General features: G+C 55.9%; 5 protein-coding genes across 5 annotated transcripts; 2 read left to right on the plus strand and 3 right to left on the minus strand.

The window, feature by feature from the left end:
• Nucleotides 1-1,266: 1,266 nt before the first annotated feature.
• GCG54_00008784 (Signal peptide peptidase 1) lies at nucleotides 1,267-3,078 on the minus strand (the record flags this gene model as incomplete). The annotated part of the gene is made up of 2 exons (XM_045408743.1): nucleotides 1,267-2,083; nucleotides 2,135-3,078. 2 exons carry the CDS (start codon nucleotides 3,076-3,078, stop codon nucleotides 1,267-1,269), a joined length of 1,761 nt encoding a protein of 586 aa, XP_045266486.1.
• A 929-nt stretch (nucleotides 3,079-4,007) lies between these two features.
• On the plus strand, nucleotides 4,008-4,565 carry GCG54_00008785 (Peptidyl-prolyl cis-trans isomerase-like 1; the record flags this gene model as incomplete). The annotated part of the gene is made up of 2 exons (XM_045408744.1): nucleotides 4,008-4,040; nucleotides 4,107-4,565. 2 exons carry the CDS (start codon nucleotides 4,008-4,010, stop codon nucleotides 4,563-4,565), a joined length of 492 nt encoding a protein of 163 aa, XP_045266487.1.
• A 1,475-nt stretch (nucleotides 4,566-6,040) lies between these two features.
• On the minus strand, nucleotides 6,041-7,150 carry GCG54_00008786 (uncharacterized protein; the record flags this gene model as incomplete). Its single annotated transcript, XM_045408745.1, has 1 exon — nucleotides 6,041-7,150. The coding sequence occupies one exon, from the start codon at nucleotides 7,148-7,150 to the stop codon at nucleotides 6,041-6,043; it is 1,110 nt and encodes a 369-aa protein (XP_045266488.1).
• A 2,276-nt stretch (nucleotides 7,151-9,426) lies between these two features.
• GCG54_00008787 (uncharacterized protein) lies at nucleotides 9,427-10,506 on the plus strand (the record flags this gene model as incomplete). The annotated part of the gene is made up of 1 exon (XM_045408746.1): nucleotides 9,427-10,506. One exon carries the CDS (start codon nucleotides 9,427-9,429, stop codon nucleotides 10,504-10,506), a length of 1,080 nt encoding a protein of 359 aa, XP_045266489.1.
• A 498-nt stretch (nucleotides 10,507-11,004) lies between these two features.
• GCG54_00008788 (Glucokinase) lies at nucleotides 11,005-13,307 on the minus strand (the record flags this gene model as incomplete). The annotated part of the gene is made up of 5 exons (XM_045408747.1): nucleotides 11,005-11,105; nucleotides 11,201-12,578; nucleotides 12,641-12,720; nucleotides 12,932-13,241; nucleotides 13,296-13,307. 5 exons carry the CDS (start codon nucleotides 13,305-13,307, stop codon nucleotides 11,005-11,007), a joined length of 1,881 nt encoding a protein of 626 aa, XP_045266490.1.
• Nucleotides 13,308-16,483: the final 3,176 nt, after the last annotated feature.

Raw genomic sequence — 16,483 nt, forward strand, 5'->3', positions numbered from 1 at the left:
TTCTCAACCAGGTACATGAGTCCCTTTACAACGTTCTGAAATATTGATATAACTTGACTCTGTGCTAATGATACGAAAGGTCTCGTCCCCGGCGAATGTGGCTCCGTTGTTGTTGACCAAGATACACATAAGGTCTACGGGCATGTCGTAGGCTCAAATTTGCTGGGCCATGCTCACGTGGTCTCAATGCGAGAAGTTCTTGACCAGATAAAGATTGCTTTCAGCACAGATCTGGTTTACTTCCCTTCCAGGCTTTCGCCACCGGCCTCGCCTCAATCGCTGAGCTCGGATGATGGTCTGATGATCCAGGCTCCCCTGACCGATACGTACAATTCGGGACTCGTCGCAGTAGAGTCCATGCCCAGTTTCCTCATAACGCCACCCCAGGACGATGATTCTATGGTTTATACACATGGAGACCCCACCGAGGTCGGCACATTCGAGCCAATATTTTCGGATACCTATTCCCGGAGCTATCTTGAGGCGGCGCCTGATCCTTTTCGTGATGTCGACTGGGATGACTTCGTTTCTACGGAATTTAGCCACATGGTCCCCCAAACAACTTATGAACGCCCCGGATCCAGCGCAGTCAAGAGATCTCGCAGGTATGATAGACACTACCAGTTGCACGCCCTATTTAACTAGTGTTACAGTCCAACCGACGACAAGAATGATCAAGAGAAGAAACGCACGAAGGGGAGTCGAAGTCATCACAGTAGTAATGCGGCACTCCGGTCCACAGGACAGACCGAGTTCAAAGGTGAACAAGGACAAAGATAGTACAAGTTTACGGCCCTGCTATTGTTTCTTTCGGGTCGGCGCTGCATTTATCGCTGCGCTTGTCTTCTGTATTCTCTTCTTCTAAGGTCTGCGCAAGTGCGTCTCCTTTTTATCCAATACATTTGCAGTTTCAATTTGGTTAAAGACGGTAGTAAGCTGCAGACAGTACATGGAAATAACGATGACGACAATAACAACAACGACGAAGACGATAATAACAATAACGACAATAATGACGACGATGATGACGACGATGATGACGACGACGACGACGAAAACGACAATAGCAATGATAAACACGATAATCGCCTTGGTTAAGGAGTTGGATAGCGTAATAGGGATCAGGGGCAGGCGACAAACTGTCGTACGCTTCATAATAACCGCTCTGCGCCTGCAATCAGATAATGATGTTTATACCTCTAAACCCCGCCCTATCTATATGATAAACTCCTTGTAACATCTGGAAATTTGAGCTCCAGTCCCGTACTAATGACTCTTCACCTTTCTAAGGGGAGCAGTGACCGAGAACGAGACGATGCTATACTCCTTTCTCTCAGCATCCCTCTCCGCCTCCTGTTTGTCCGCCAAATTCTTCTCCTCGGCGGCCTTCTCCTCAATCTTCCGCTTCGCTTCCTCCTCGGCCTTGCGCTTCTTCTCATCCTTCTCGTCGTCCTTGATCTCCTTGAGGACGTTACCGTTGCCGTCGAGCTCGACGACGACGTCCCGTGTGTCCAGGCTGCCATCCTCGGTGTATATCCACATCTCCTTGAGTTCGCCACGAACCAAGCCCGTGAGCCAGAGAGAGCCGAGGACGCCTGGAACGAGGTACAGTAGGGCGGGCTGGCCGTGCTTGAAAATGGTCAACATGGCGAGTGTGAAGAGCATGCCGAGGGCGTAGCCGATCAAAGAAGCGTTGAAGTAAGTCTTGTTGAATGTCGACCCACGAACAGTCGGTGCGACCTCCTTGTCGCCCTTGAAAAGGCCACTCCAAGAGGAAGACCAGAACCAGTCGCCCCAGCAGCCAGCGATGTCAATCCAAGGGGCCTTCTGAGCAACATGCTGAGTCTCGCTGACGGTGACGACATCGCCAGATTTGGTGTCCTGCTTGTGTGACTTCAAATCGGTCGGGACATACTTGATCTGGCGCTGATAGTGCATCCACATATCAAAGCGCAGCGCCAGGCACATCACCATGCCGGGGACGACAATGTCACCGAGGCCGAGAATGCTTGATCTAGAAGCGGATTGGAACTGGAGTTTGATGGGAACATCGAGCTTGGTGGCGACAGTAATCATATAGGGCCTGTTGGGTGTTAGCAGATGTTCGATGCAAATTAAAGCCTGGGTAACTTACGTGTAGAACACCATGACAATGTCGTAGAAGAAGAGGCCCATCAAGACCAAGCTTCCGGTGCCAAATGTCGTCGGCGACATGATCAGAGCCGTGCCGTAGCAGAAGCCATAACCCATGATGTTGGAGAGAAAGGGGGACCCGGTCATGTAGTAAGCCGAGACCGTGCCAAAAGCCAGGAAGAAACCAAGAATGTGCGTGACGGACAGGTGAAATTTCTCCCTAAACAAGCCATGCACCTTGGCCTTGACGGTCCATTCGTCGATCAGGAGATGACGGACATCCCAGAGGAGGCGATTAACCTTTGCTGTAACGGGGAAGATCTTGCGCAGGGCGGATGGGAGGGGGTTGCCGGTCGTCATAACCTCTGTCTCTTCGCCGTCATTGCCGTTCGTCTTGACATATGTCTCCCGGTCATCGTCAACCCGGCACAATACACCCTTCTCTCGAACCCAGTTCGGAAACACAAAGCCCGAGCCAACTCTCAACGCATGCGCCATCAGAGTCGTGAGACTCGCAACACCCGCGACGGACATGTACACGCGCAGGATCTTATTGAGGATAGCCGGGTCCTGAAGCCACTGGATGAGGTAGTAGAGTCCGATCAACATGGCGCCCGCCAGCAGAGGGAAAGCGATGGCGTCAGAGGGCATCAATCCTTCCGTGATGGGCTCGTCCTCTTTGCGGTCAGCCTTCTCGCCCTTCTTCCGCTTCGGGGGAGCTGCGGACGGGGGGCGGCGGAGAGCACCGTGCGCGCCGACGTAGATGATGGCGAGGGCGGAGAAGATGAGTTTTCCTTCCATCGTGAGGAGGCTGGCGACCCTGGCGAGATTCCATTCTGGTGATGCGCCGGTTGTGACGTTGCTGGCGCCGGTGATGTTGGTGAGGTTCTGGGAGATTTCGTCGAATGGCGGGGTCACCGGACTGGGGACCGCTGATGATGCCATGGCGGTGGCAGGAAGAATGGAGTCCTAGGGTGCGATGCCTCGGAGCGGTAGTGAACGGATATTGGAGAATTGGTGGTTGAGAGCTGGTGATATGCTGTTGACGGCCTGAATAAGCACGCTCGTGATGTTCCGTGTACGTGATGAAGCTGATAGAGATCCGGATGTGGCAAGTGTAGTTGGTAAGAAGGCACGATGGTGCCTGAATCTTCAGTCCGAATACTGGTCCCAAAGTCTCTCCTATAAGCTGCTCTGAAGCTTTCTTGTTCGTGAATCAATTTTGCTGCAGAAGATGTGAGAAGCCACCTTGCAGCTCTGGGTGTTGCGCGCACAATAGAAGTTGTCTTGAACAGCGTGTTACCAATAATGCAGAGTTGGAACCTTGTCAAAGTACTGGAGGTGGGAGACGATACGCCACACCGGTACCAGAGACACCTTGCCGGACGCGGTCCTTCTGGAAAAAGAGACAGCCGGACTTCCACAGAGAAAGATCCGTCCAGTTGTGGAGGCTGCGAGAGGGATGGACGAGCGTTGCAACTTGCAGGAACAAACGTAGGAAGTCACTCCAAAGATGCGCTTAGCCTCACACTCAGACAGCTCGGCAGGCAGGCACATCCAGCAGATGATGCAGGATCTGGCCAGAAACCAGCGCGCCGCAAGGGACCCAGGGCCCATCTCCACAGCGGCCCAGATCCCGCTAACCTGACCTGCGCGACCAATCACGCACCGTAACTGCCTTATTTTTCTTCTTCGACGGCAGGCGGGTGGCTCAAGCTCCCCACCATCGTCCCAACTCAATTGCTGCTTGCTTGCTTTCACCGCGTCGCGGGCCGCTACATCGCAGCCTCGTCCACGATTTCGACAACCCCTCCATCGCGAATTCCCACCTTTCAGCTCGCACAAACAAGTCGCGACAGCGCAAAGAAGCCAACATGACGACCAACGTGTCCCTCGAAACCTCAATGGTACGTTCACCACCTCTCCTTCCTCCAGCGCAAACCCGCAAAGCTAATCAAAACCCCCAACGGCAGGGCACCATCATCCTCGAGCTCTACACCTCCCACGCCCCCAAGACCTGCACGAACTTCGCCACCCTCGCCAAGCGCGGCTACTACAACTCGACCATCATCCACCGCATCATCCCCAACTTCATGGTCCAGGCCGGCGACCCCACCGGCACCGGCCGCGGCGGCACCTCCATCTACGGCGAAAAGTTCGCCGACGAGATCCACCCGGGCCTCAAGCACACCGGCGCCGGCGTCCTCTCCATGGCCAACGCCGGCCCTGACACCAACGGCTCCCAGTTCTTCATCACCCTCGCCCCGACCCCCTGGCTCGACGGCAAGCACACCATCTTCGGCCGCGTCAAGAGCGGCCTGAGCGTCGTCAAGAGGATGGGGCTGGTCAAGACGGGCCCCGAGGACAGGCCGCTGCAGGAGGTCAAGATCGTGCGCGCGAGTGTCGTTGAGGAGGGTGAGCCGGAGGAGTGATGGGGGAGGACGCGCGCGCGGATAGACAGATATTGAGATACCTTTGGAGAAACTGGCGTTTACGGCGTTGGCGGTTGCGAATCTAGACTGCTTCAGGCGCCTGAGGATATGAAAAGCATCGTGACACACATGTTAGGCAGCATAGAATGGGTAGCATAGAAGATCTCCTGCTGTTTTTGAGTAAAAGGACAAAAAAAAAAGAGAAAGATACCAAAACGACGACAAAATAATGTCAAGATGACAAAACGAGCGACCCAACGCATTAGACCCAAGGGCAGACGGTAATTTCGAAGGATTGAAGTCCCACGCTGGGAAGGCCGAGTAGCTTCGGGAGGCAGTCGAACAACCGCTCGACCACCAACCTCAACGGCAGTAGTAAGGCATTGTGCAACTGATAAGCCTTCCTTCCTGCCGCCTTGCGCAGTGAGGAAGGAGTAGCTCAAGAAGGTTGGTCCTTCCTCACTGCGTCAAAGAGACCGTCACTTGGTTATCCACACGCAGCAGATATCAGGCAGCTCAATCTGGCTGACCATTCACAAAATGATTCGCAAAAAAGGGAAATGCAGACGGCATGACACGTCAGTGTTTTCTCCAAGTCCTGAGCACATTTTGACCCATCTGGCAGTGTCTAGTCTCGGCCCCGGGAAGCTGCAAAACAGGATGCTGTCGACTGGCCGACGTGTTGCTTCGGTCATTTACAGAGATTCCTAGAAGCAGTTACTCCCTTTTTGCAACGAGTCAATACGTGCATCAGTAGACTCAAGTAACGCGTAATCAATGGGGAATCAATATCATTGAGTCAATGCCTATAAAATAACCGCAGTCTCTCTAACGCCGTCATCCGCCTTGCCAGGTGATGCAGAAGAATTGTATGGGATAAGCCACCCCCACTCCTACCCAACGAACTCCCAGTTCATGCAATGTTGTTGAGTGTGAAGGTGTGTGTGTATCAAGAGCGTCTGTTGTACTGCGGTGCCAATTCTTGCTTGGATACAAGATGATGTGTCGGTCTGGAACCCGACGGTGGATCAGTTCGCTGATCTGCTTTTGGCTTCGGTGTTTCCAACGTTCTGGGTTGAGCGATGTCTTGTTCCTGGTTTGACGCTGAACCAGGCCGGGCATGTCGAAGAGAATAAAGGGATAATGTAGATGTTAAATGGTTGTTACGAGCAGCGTCTCTTCTTGGGCTGATCGTTGATCTTGTCTGGGGGCCTCTTTTGACCCTTGGTAGCAGATTCATCGAACTTTCTCTTAGAGATCTTGTTCGTGTGTGAAATAGACGGTGACGAAGCAGGTCCAGACGGAGGTGTCGGCGGCAGATGGCGTTTACTGGAACCGGCTGGAGGGTTGCTTCTTGGAACAGACTGAGGCTCAGGTTCCGATACGGTGGCAAAGCCAGAGCTTTGCTGGAAGCCTGAACCGGAGCGGGAGCTGGGGGTTTTCAGCGCTCCACGGCCAGTTGTGCCACCAAGTCTCTAGTTTGGCGGTGATGACAACGTGCCGGACGATTCGGACTCTGCGTCTTCGGTTCTACCGTTACCATTCTTTGACAGCGGCGACGATAAGGGCGGCTTCGCGGCGCCGAGCTTCAGTTTCTTGGCCGGGCTGATACCTTTGCCCTCCTTAGACTCCTTCTTCTCCTTCTTAGGGGCGACCTCGACAGTGGAATTGTCATCCTCGTCGCCCAACTTCGATTCGTGGCTTAGCAGCGAGTTGGTCTTGACCTTGTCTTTCTTAGGGCCCTTTGTCTTGAGAATGACCTTCTTCGTCATAACCGTTGGCTTCATCTTCTTCTTCTTGTGGCTGTTCTCCGATTCCTCCTCTTCCTCCGGTGCCGCCACTTCCTCACTGTCGCGCTTCTTTGGGCTCGAGGCCCGTGACGCAGGCGCTGGCGTCGCCTTCTGGCTTGATGGGGGTGTTCCGTCGTTCTGGCTTGTACCGTTACTGCCGTTGGAAATCTTAGCTGCCGCAGCGCGACTCGCGTTTCGGCCGCTGTTGCCGATACACGATCCCATGTGGTTATTGAGTCTTGTGACGAGGATGCATCGCTTGCACTTGCTGCATGTGGCTGACGGGAACGAAAGCACGTTAGCAGGGCGCCCTTCGCCGGGGGCGGGAGACTCGATGTTCGGGTCGGGCTTCATGTCCTTCTTCTTCTTGCCTCGTCCGGGGCCCGGCTGAACCCAAGTCTGCCCATAGATGTCGTAGCCAGGCTTGTCGATGTAAGGATGTTTCTTGCAGTAGATGACGCTCGGATCGGGCTTTCTCGCCCCCTTGCCGTCGGTCGGGTAGAGCAATCGAGGCAGGTGGCATCTGGGGCAGAGGATCTCGGTCGTTGTCTTCAAGGGATTGCCCTTGAGCATCACCTTGCCATCTTCATATATCGCCGCATCGGTTTCGATCCGCACATCGGGTTTCGAATCGGGTGTCGAGCTCTCTGATGCATCGGAAGCCAGCTTCTCGACACGGATCGCCGCCGTGGTGGCCCTCGCCATTTTCTCGTCGCGGTGCACCTTGAGCAGGAGGTCGTGAACGATATTGTACATTAAGTCGTCAAGCACCGAATGGGCCTTCGCGCCGGGCATGTCAGCATCATGTCATCCCACCGCCGGCGTGTCGCGGTGGTGTTAATTTGCGGTCGAGATGGCCGAGTGCGCCATCCGCTTAGTTCGAGGCACGGCGAGCACTTACAAGATTCTCCATGCTGCCAGCATCGTCGGGAGCGACGATTACGCCAGCCTTGCCCGTATTGGAAGCCATCTCTCCAAGGGCCGGTCGGACGGCGCACAAAGGCTGAGGGGAGAAATTGGGGGTGGTGATGGCAGCCTCAGAGGGCGAAGCTTTGTGGTCGTGTGTGCAGGTTTGTGGAATCTGAATCGGGTTGACGGGTAACTAAAATAGGTGCCACACGGGCTGACGAGGGGGCAGCGGTAGCAGTGTGAGATGAGGTCAAGCTGGGAGAGTTGGCGGCCAAAAAAAAGTTTCGGAACCTTGCTTGCTGAAGTAATAAGGGTGCAACGCCGCGGGTTTGCAAGGAGGTGGTATGTATCGGCGATAATTCTTAGCAGCGGCAGGCGACCAGCGACTGACTTGACAATTGGGAAGCACGAGCCTCGTGTCGACCGCTCAGCTAATAAGGCGACTTTTGGTCGTTCGTCTCTGCGGACAAGGCTCCTATTCCGAATCAGGCACTGGCACGGTTAGGGATTTGTAGCCGGTCCGGAGAAGTTGTTGAGTAGAAGAGACTCGGGAAACCGCAGCGGAGGGGAGTTTTGAAGATGTGAAAATAGCAAAATGGAAGGTCAAGAAATGGGCAGTTTTTCCGGAGCAGAAATTGCCAAGCCAAGGGAACAGAACGGAGAAGAACAAGGCAGGCGGAATTGAAGGTACAAACGGGGAACTGCCCGAACGCAACTTCCCAGGACTGTCGACATTTGATTGATCTAAGCGGTCCACTGGGCAGCAGCTTTACAAGAGCTCAAACCGCTTCTTGTCCACCAACTGCTATTGCAAGGTCCCTTTACCTTGAGCTACCTCAACTAAGGTACCTTTACCTAAAGTGCATTGCAAACATCCATCATTGGCTTTCCGATGTGCTCTTTCATGCGGAAGGTCGATTTGGCGATTTAGCGGTTCAATCAGCGACTTACACCGCATCACTTTCGACTGCAACTGCCCGAACGAAGACAACAAGAGCACCTTAGCTGCATCTCATCGTAAGATGACCACCTCATCCGTTCAGAGTTGCATCGGGCCAGCTTCAACTCCAAGTCATGGGTTAGTTGAAGTGGCTGCAGAAACAACATGATACCCGCCCCGGGCCATCGGATTCGGTCTGCGAACTCAGGCCCATCAGCGTATGCATGTGCCTGAGTTAGCTCCCCTTTTAGGGACTTGACCCCAGGCCAACCTCGCGCCTCACGATAACACCCCGGGCGGCAGAAACCATAGAGCATCGGTTTCTCGGAGAAAGTCTTGACCGCCCGTGCAGCACGTAATCCGCCGCACTGCATCATCCATCACCAGCAGAAAGCCTCCCTGCCCGTCGAAAGTAAGGGGGGCGCTCAACAACCAGCCTCATTTGTCAACGGCCTGGAGCTTGGGGCGCTGACTTGCTCTGGGAGTGGACACATTTCTGTTGGCTGGCACTAAACCCAAACCCCCGTGTTAGCGACAACGAGCTGGGCCATTCCATCTTTCTCCCCTGCCGGCCCAGTCCTCCCGAACCTGGTATCTGTGATGAACTGGATAGCGTCGACCTGAGGCAAGTGCCATTCAGTCGGTCAGGTGGGGCCGGTTGCCGTCGGCTCCTTCCCTGCATCAGCGCATCTCATTCTGCGGCGCTTGACTCTTTCCCTCGCTGGCAATTATTGGCTTTAGGAGGCACCTGTGGTGAGAGCACCTGTCTCTGAACCTTCCCGCCGTCATCACAGGGGTCACCACCACCCTTAGGTTCCCCGGCCTGTCCAACCAGCGCCTGCCCCTTCCCGCAAGGGCCTGGCCTGGCCTGGGCTCCGTCACTGCGTCGCAACCATTCAGAATTCAGAGACATTCCAACTCCGTCCCGAAACTTCATCCTTTTTTTTCCACACTGCACGTCTCCTTTGGGACTCTGATCTTCGCCCTCGCCGGATACATCGACATCCTCCTCACTCCGCACCCAGATAACCACCACCTTTGGCCGCTCGCGTGTAAATAGTGCGAATCTGAATTTGAATTTACGTCAACCCCCATCATAGACACATCTGGCTAGAAGCCACCAATCCCTCGCATCCTCAACGACCCTTGGACCCTGAATCTTCTTCTCGCCCCGAGCATATAATTACACCGACATACGAACTCCCCAAATTCGAAAGCCACCATGTCTCTCCCCCAGACGAAGCCAACCCAATCTTCCATAAAATCCTTCTTCCAACCCCGCCAACAACCGTCTTACGCACCTCCTCCGTCATCAACCAAGTTCACCCCGGCACCCGCAGCTCCTCCTCCAGCTGCAGCTGCCCCTCCCCCCGCAACGCAAACCCCCACCTCGACATCAACGACACCATCACCACCACCTCTCGCGACAGCTTCGTCCGTCCACCCGTCCGCACAGATCCGACCCGTCACCCCGACAGACATACAAGCTCTCCGCCGCATAAACTCCCTGCTGCTCCCCGTCGCCTACCCAGAGCAATTCTACGCCGGCGCCCTCCAAGGCCCCTTCTCCCGCGTAATAACCTGGTCCGACACGTCCTCCTCCTCCACAACCACCCAAGTAATCGGCGGCGTCGTCTCTCGAGTCGAACCCTCCCCCTTCCCGCCGACAACAATCTCCTCGGAGCCCGAACACGCCCTCTACATCCAGTCCCTTGCTCTTCTCTCCCCGTACCGCTCCCACGGCCTCGCGACCGCAACGCTCGACAACATCATCGCCGCCGCCTCCTCAGTCCCAGGTGTCAACCTCCGCCACGTCTACGCACACGTCTGGACAGACAACGACGAGGGCATAAAGTGGTACACCTCGCGCGGCTTCGAACAAGTCGGCGACGAACTCAGGGGCTACTACATCAAGCTCCGCCCAGACTCGGCTTACATCGTCCGCCGCTCCATTGGACCGCTGTCTCTGTCTTCCAGTCACCAACACCACCAAGCATCCTCCACAATGGCTGCCCCGATCCCCGCCGGTCCCACCGCCGCCGTCGCGAACCTCCCCCCGATGAACACGCGCGTAGCGGCAGGCGCGAATGGCGATACGGATAGGCCTCTGATGACGCCTTCGGGCCAATCGTTCCAGAACCGACGCGCCGAGACGGAGTGGAACGATCTGCCGGCCGACATGGCGCCGCCCATGCTCGCGCCGCCGCGGAGCAACAGCGGCTCCGGTGCGAGCTCGCGAAGCAGCTCGGCGGCGAGGAAGAAGAAGGATCGCGCGTACCCGGCCGCTGCTTTTCAGAGTTAGAACTCGAAGATTTGGAAAGGATTAATTAATGGGCTAAAGCTGATAAGGATAGATAAAAACCTTGAGAGATGGCGTTGGGACTGGATCAAATCGTTTAGCAGGACCATTCTAGACACTTTGTGCCAAGCATCACCATAGACCACGAAAGAAATAGAAACCAAAAAAGGATGCCAAGAGACGTTTCTTCTTTATTCCAGAAGGAGCCAATGTACAACTTTGAACAAGTAGTAGAACAAAACAGAAAATTCGAAGTTTGCTCTTCCCAACTCCATGACCCCAGCTTCGAATGTGGAAAAATTCGAACGTCCAAAAACGACTTTGAAAAAATTGAATCAAGAACAGCATGCTGAAAATGCTTGCCCAGCCAGGGTGGTGGGTGGTCTCTGCTTTTTGTCACCCCTTCCCTTGTTCCCAAATGCCTTGCCTCCGCCCGCCGTCACTCTTCCCTTTCTTTTCACGCATACACACATTCATGACAGTTCATCCCATCATCCACACTCATTGACGATTATAACGAGACCACCACAGGGCCCCAATGGCTGCAACACCCACCGCGCCGCCAATGGCCAGTGTTGTGTTGGAAATTGCGGGCTCCTCGCCTAGAAGGAAGCACAGAGAGGTTAGTTTGAGGGAACAACAATGGGGATTGTATCGGCGTTTTCGCGGTGCTCCGTGACCGGTGCAAGACACTTACGTGGTGTTGGGATGGTATCGAGCTCGCGCTTGACGTTCTGTCTGAACTCCGTCAAGACGTCCGAGTCCTTCTCCATGCCAGCCGCCACGAGGGCAATTAGTGCAGCGCCAACGCCGCTGCCATCCTTGGCAATGCCAATACGAATCTTCTCGGCGCCCTTGGCTCCAATGCTGTCAATTGCGCGCAAGGCCTCGTAGATCATGTCGCGGAAGAAGGGGTAGTGCTCGACCAAGCTACCGTCGACACCAATGTCAATGACCTCCTCGTTGGGGTCGTCGAGCTTGCCGGACTGGATGACGATGCCAGCGATAGCGACGGCAGAGAGACGAGCAGCACGGCGGCCAACGGCACCAGCGACAGCCTTGAAGGCCTGGGCGTCCTCGAGGGAGGGGCTGTACACGTGGAGGACCGACTCGAGCTCTTGGCGGAGAGTAGAGAGCTCCGGGGTGTTGTCGGCGGCAGCAACAGACATGATGGCGCTGTCGAGACCCCACTGCTTGAACATGCCGGACTGGGGGCTGATGTCGGTGGTGGACTTCCAGTCGTTAAAGCTTGAGTTGGCATCCTTGAAGAGGGACAGCTTCTCGTCCTTGAGCATGTCAAGGATGGTCAGTCTGACGATCTCGCCCAAGAACATGCCAGACACGCGCTTCTCGAACATTTGGATGCCGGGGTTCACGCTGTCCTTGTCGAGCTGAGCGTCCCAGGGGGTGTTGGGAAGAATGTTGAGTTGGTTGTCGAAAGAGCCCCACTCGACGTTGACGACCATCTCGCCGGTAGCAGCCTCGTAGTCGCCAACAATGGGCTTCTTGATGTTGGACAGCTTCTCGAGGTAAGCGCCGTTGGTGCCGGTGCCGAAGATGGCGCCGAGAATCGAGCCAGATTTGCCGGTGGACGTGTAGGATCTCGCCATGAGAGTTCCGACAGTGTCGTTGACGAGAGCGGCGACGCGCACGGGAAGGTGCAGCTTGTCGATCTCGGTCTGCAGCAGGGCGCAGACATCCTTGCCGACGGCATCGGGGATGTCGAAACCCTTGGTCCAGCGAATCAGGTTGCCCTTGTTGATGCCGAGCTGCTGGACGGGGAAGGAGAAGGTGAAGCCGAGGCGGAAGACGTGCTCATCGCGGTAGCCCTCGGGGGCGCTGTAGGTCTGACGACGGCGGACGTGCTGCTCGAAGTGTTCGGCGTGGTGTTCGCGCAGGAAGAGCTCAATCTGCTTGGCCAGGAAAGAGAACAGGTCTTCGGCCTTCTTGGCGACCATCAGCTCCTTGGGGATCGCGACCTTGCTGTATGTGAGGTTGAAGGTGGTGTCGCCGTTCAGCTGGACGGAGCACACGCGGAAGTTGGTGCCGCCGAGATCAACGGCCAAGTAAAGGCCCTGCGGTCGTCAGCATTGGCGTGAGGGGAGTTGGAGAGCTTTCGCCGCTGCTGTGTAATTACCTTCTCGGTGCCATTGGGGACACCAGTGACGTAGGTCGGGATTTGGGACAAGCTCGTTCCGTCCTTCTCGAGGCCCTCGTCTGCAGAAATTGCTCGGGTTAATTTTCAATTCTTTGCGGGGTTATTCGTGCCTTCCCGCAACCAGACAGCTCAAGGTGTTTTGCGCTGTGCGCGCACACTTATTCGCGCACAGAGCATCGACCAGCTGGGAGCTCCAGCAAGGTAGCTTAGCTGCCGCGGGAAGGAAGCAAAGCAAGAATTGCAGCGGGAAGGAGGGGTAAATCGACTTACGCATCTGGCCGAGGAACTCCGTCACAGCTTCGTTCAGGTAGACATCGGTGACCTCGAACTGGTCGACGACACGTTTTGTCTCTGCTTCGAGCGCCATTGTGAGTGGTTTCGAGATTGGAGGCGTGGTTGGGAACGGCGCGGGGTTCTCGCAGACTGGCTCCTGGAATATTTGAGCCGAAGGGGAGTAGAATGGAGGAGAAGGATGGAAGAATGGGTGTGAGGGAAAAGAAAGAGAGGAACGAAGTTGTTGGAGCTGTAGGTGTTGAGGAAGGAGCAGGAGTTTGGCGTTGCCGAGGAGGAGCTGCGCGAGCTGTGAGGAGGGAGAGGAAGAGAGAAGATTAGTTTATGAGCTTGGCTAGCAGACGCCTTTCGTCATGGAGGGTGGATGGATGTTAAGGTGGGTAGGCAAGGTAGGACACTAAGGTAGGACAGCCAAGGGAGAGAGATGGGATTCTCGGAAATAGGTATGGATGAAGATGGGAGGTAAGGATGTGAGGGTATACAAAGGTAGAGACAAAAAGTCAACAAAAATAATGAGAGGGCTTAGGGGAGGGAAGAGTGGGAGCTTCGAGGATGATGTATGTGACGAAATCGCAGAGGAATGGACGGGGGACGGGGGTGGTCAATTGGCATGGAGCGGAACATGGAGCAAGGAGCATGGAGTACGGAGCATGGAGTACGGAGCACACGCGTGGAGCAAGCTGGAGCCCCAGCAGGCATGTCGCTAGCGCCTCAGCACGTAAGGTAAGGCAAGGCCAGGCCAGGCCCAAGTCAGGTAGGTACCTTGCACACACGCTACAGAGTGCCTCTTTCAGTGAGGAGGGTGCTTGAAGAAAAAAAGAAATCGCGGGAAAATGAGGTAATGATGTGGTGGGGTGACAGGCCTCGTGCATCTGTCTTCCAGAAAATCCCCCCCAGCGCGACTTTCCAGCTGGGTAGCCTGGTCCCCTGGCTTGGTAGGGGACTGCTGCGACTTGGCCACGACGTTGGTCTGAACATGCATGAGGAACTAACTGTAGCCGTCTGATCTGACCTGACTGACAGTTCATGATTCTGACAGTTCGCCGAGAACAGCTCAGCCGAGCCAAGGGCCAGGACCGGGAACACACTGATACTGCAGCGCCTTGGTACCTAGTGGCAGAACAAGAGATAGACCTGACCTGCCAAAACCCGGAGCTGGCGGTCGGCCCCAGAGGAAAACTGCATCCCAATCGCTACTCTCAGCGCAACTTGCAGATGGAGATGCGGTTGCAGAGCTGCAAGTCTCTCGACTGGGGCAGCACGGAGCAACAAGCTGCGTGTTGGAATCGGGTCTTGGACAGCAGCACCCTCTACGCCTGGCAAGCAACATCTCGTCTCAACATCCCGCTATGGCTGGATGCAGCGAAGCAGTGCAGGCGTCAGGCAGGCAGGTAGGTAGCGTGACGTGAGGCGACGACAGCTGGCTGGACACCAAGTTCTTGGTCCTTGGTCCTTGTCCTTGGGAGCTGCGGGGAACGTCTAATGTCAGGCTGCTGGGTCCAGTCGAGCAACCAGGTGCTTGGCCTTGGGTCCTCACTGAGGTGCCTGCCCACCAACAACACCGTCCACGTCTGCTGCGAGACCTCGTCATGCCCGCCAAAAACAACAGACAGACACTGACACGGACCAGAACCCGCCCGCCGCAAGAGGAAACACGCTGGAAAAAACTCGGCGCCGGAGTTCGACCACGCTGAGCCAGCCATTGGCCCGCTGGCTCAAGTTCGGCCCCTCCGCTGTCCCCAATTGGCTTTGCCGGCGGCGCTGGGTCCAGGTTTCTGGAGCTGGAGCGGGCGGCCACTGGACACTGCATTTCCCTCGCGGTGCTTCTCGCGGGCTTTCACCGAGTCCCCTGCTTTCTCCAGTCTCCAGACTGCAGGTGCAGCATCTCTCATCCCACACCTTCCCACGCTCGCGGCTCTTCTTCCCAAGCTCGGAAAGTCGCCTGAAGCACAAGAAGGAGGAGGGGGAGACGGCCCCCGGGGGAGGACCCCAAAAAGCTGGAGCCCCCGTGATATGCACCGAGAAAAAGTCGGGCAACGTCGATGGGCGAACAACTCATCCGTCCCCCAATCAGTGGTGATGATTTGCTGGTACGATGCTGGAGAGAGAGAGGCAACTCCAGGCACTTGCACGCCTTCCGTGGGAACCACGACACGCGAAACCACCCCGGCTCCACGGTCCCACTTCTGCGCCGAAGAAGCTCCCGTCCAACATCCACCGGGCGGGCCACCGAACATGCCGGAAATGGAGAGACGCCACTGACGAGAGGGAGAAATAGGGACTCCAATTCGAACGGCAGCCACAGAAAGAAACCCCCCAATCAACAAAACGAAAAAAACAGACTGTGCGCGTGCTCAGGGTGATGTGGGTAGTGGATTCAGATGACGGGTGATTTTTGGGACGGGGGGATAAGGATGGATCATGGAGAAAATGTGATAGAACTGGCTGTCCAAACACAAGGAAATACGGCGACCGCACGCCGGGTACTTACAAGAACAAGCACTAATAACACGACCGAGCAAAGGCCGTACCAAAACGAGGAGACCCCATGGGAGACCAGGAAGCTGCTCCTCCTTCTCCGGTGCCCAGGTCCTGGAGTCTTCCTCGGTAACGTTGTCGTTGTTGCTGTTGGCTGCCGCTCCCTGCCGCTGCCGCCGTTGATCTCGTCCAAGCCGCCGCTGCCGAGTGTCAACATCACCTCCTCCGTGTCGTGATATGCGCCGACGGCGTCATTAACGTAGTCCATGTCCTCCACTGCTACCTCGGACATCCTGTCATAGTGCATTTGCATGTGCTGCTGTTTGTTCTTCTTGGTCTCGCGAGATACGGTCCTGGTGATGGGCCGGGTTTGCTGCCAAGGCCACCCGAGCGCCTGCTCTTCGGCGCTTCCCTCCCGGATGAAGCCCGACAACGTGGCCGGTGTCTGGTGTGAGTGAGATAGCGGGTGTTCCAGATGCAGGTCTCGAAGCGGGCGCGGCGCGAGACTCTCCCGCCTCTGCGTTGTTTTCTTTTTTCCCTCTAGACTTTCGGGACGGAACGACGGCTAAATGTCCGGCGTCCTTTCCTATCAGCGAGAGATAAAGACGTCCCGGCGTACGAGGGGATGTTCTAGACTCTTGCAGCTACGGGCTGCGTGCAACCTGCGAGATGCAGATGGATACGCAGACGGGCGCAATCGCAGCAGAAGCAGCAGTCGCAATACGGTGACTGCAGCGAAGCGACGCCGACGATAATCGCGCCGCCGCTTTGCGCACACACACACCACCTAGCTGCCGCCTACAACAGCTGCTGGGCAGCAGATTGCGGACTGGTGAGGTGAGGCTGGCGATTTCCGTCCGGTAGAAGTGCGCAGTCCCAGTTTCGGCCCTTTGGAGGAGACAGCACGCGTTTAAACGGCCCGTCTGTAATTAGTTTCCCGGGTGTGACGCTGCGGATAGACGACGAGGACCCAGGTTTGCTCCCCCCAATGAGGTCATGAATGGGGATATCCCGGGGGTGGAAAGCCACCGATGGGGGGACTGGACTGGAGCA

Source organism: Colletotrichum gloeosporioides (assembly GCF_011800055.1).
Source record: "Colletotrichum gloeosporioides strain Lc1 chromosome Unknown consensus_30, whole genome shotgun sequence".
Taxonomy (NCBI): domain Eukaryota; kingdom Fungi; phylum Ascomycota; class Sordariomycetes; order Glomerellales; family Glomerellaceae; genus Colletotrichum; species Colletotrichum gloeosporioides.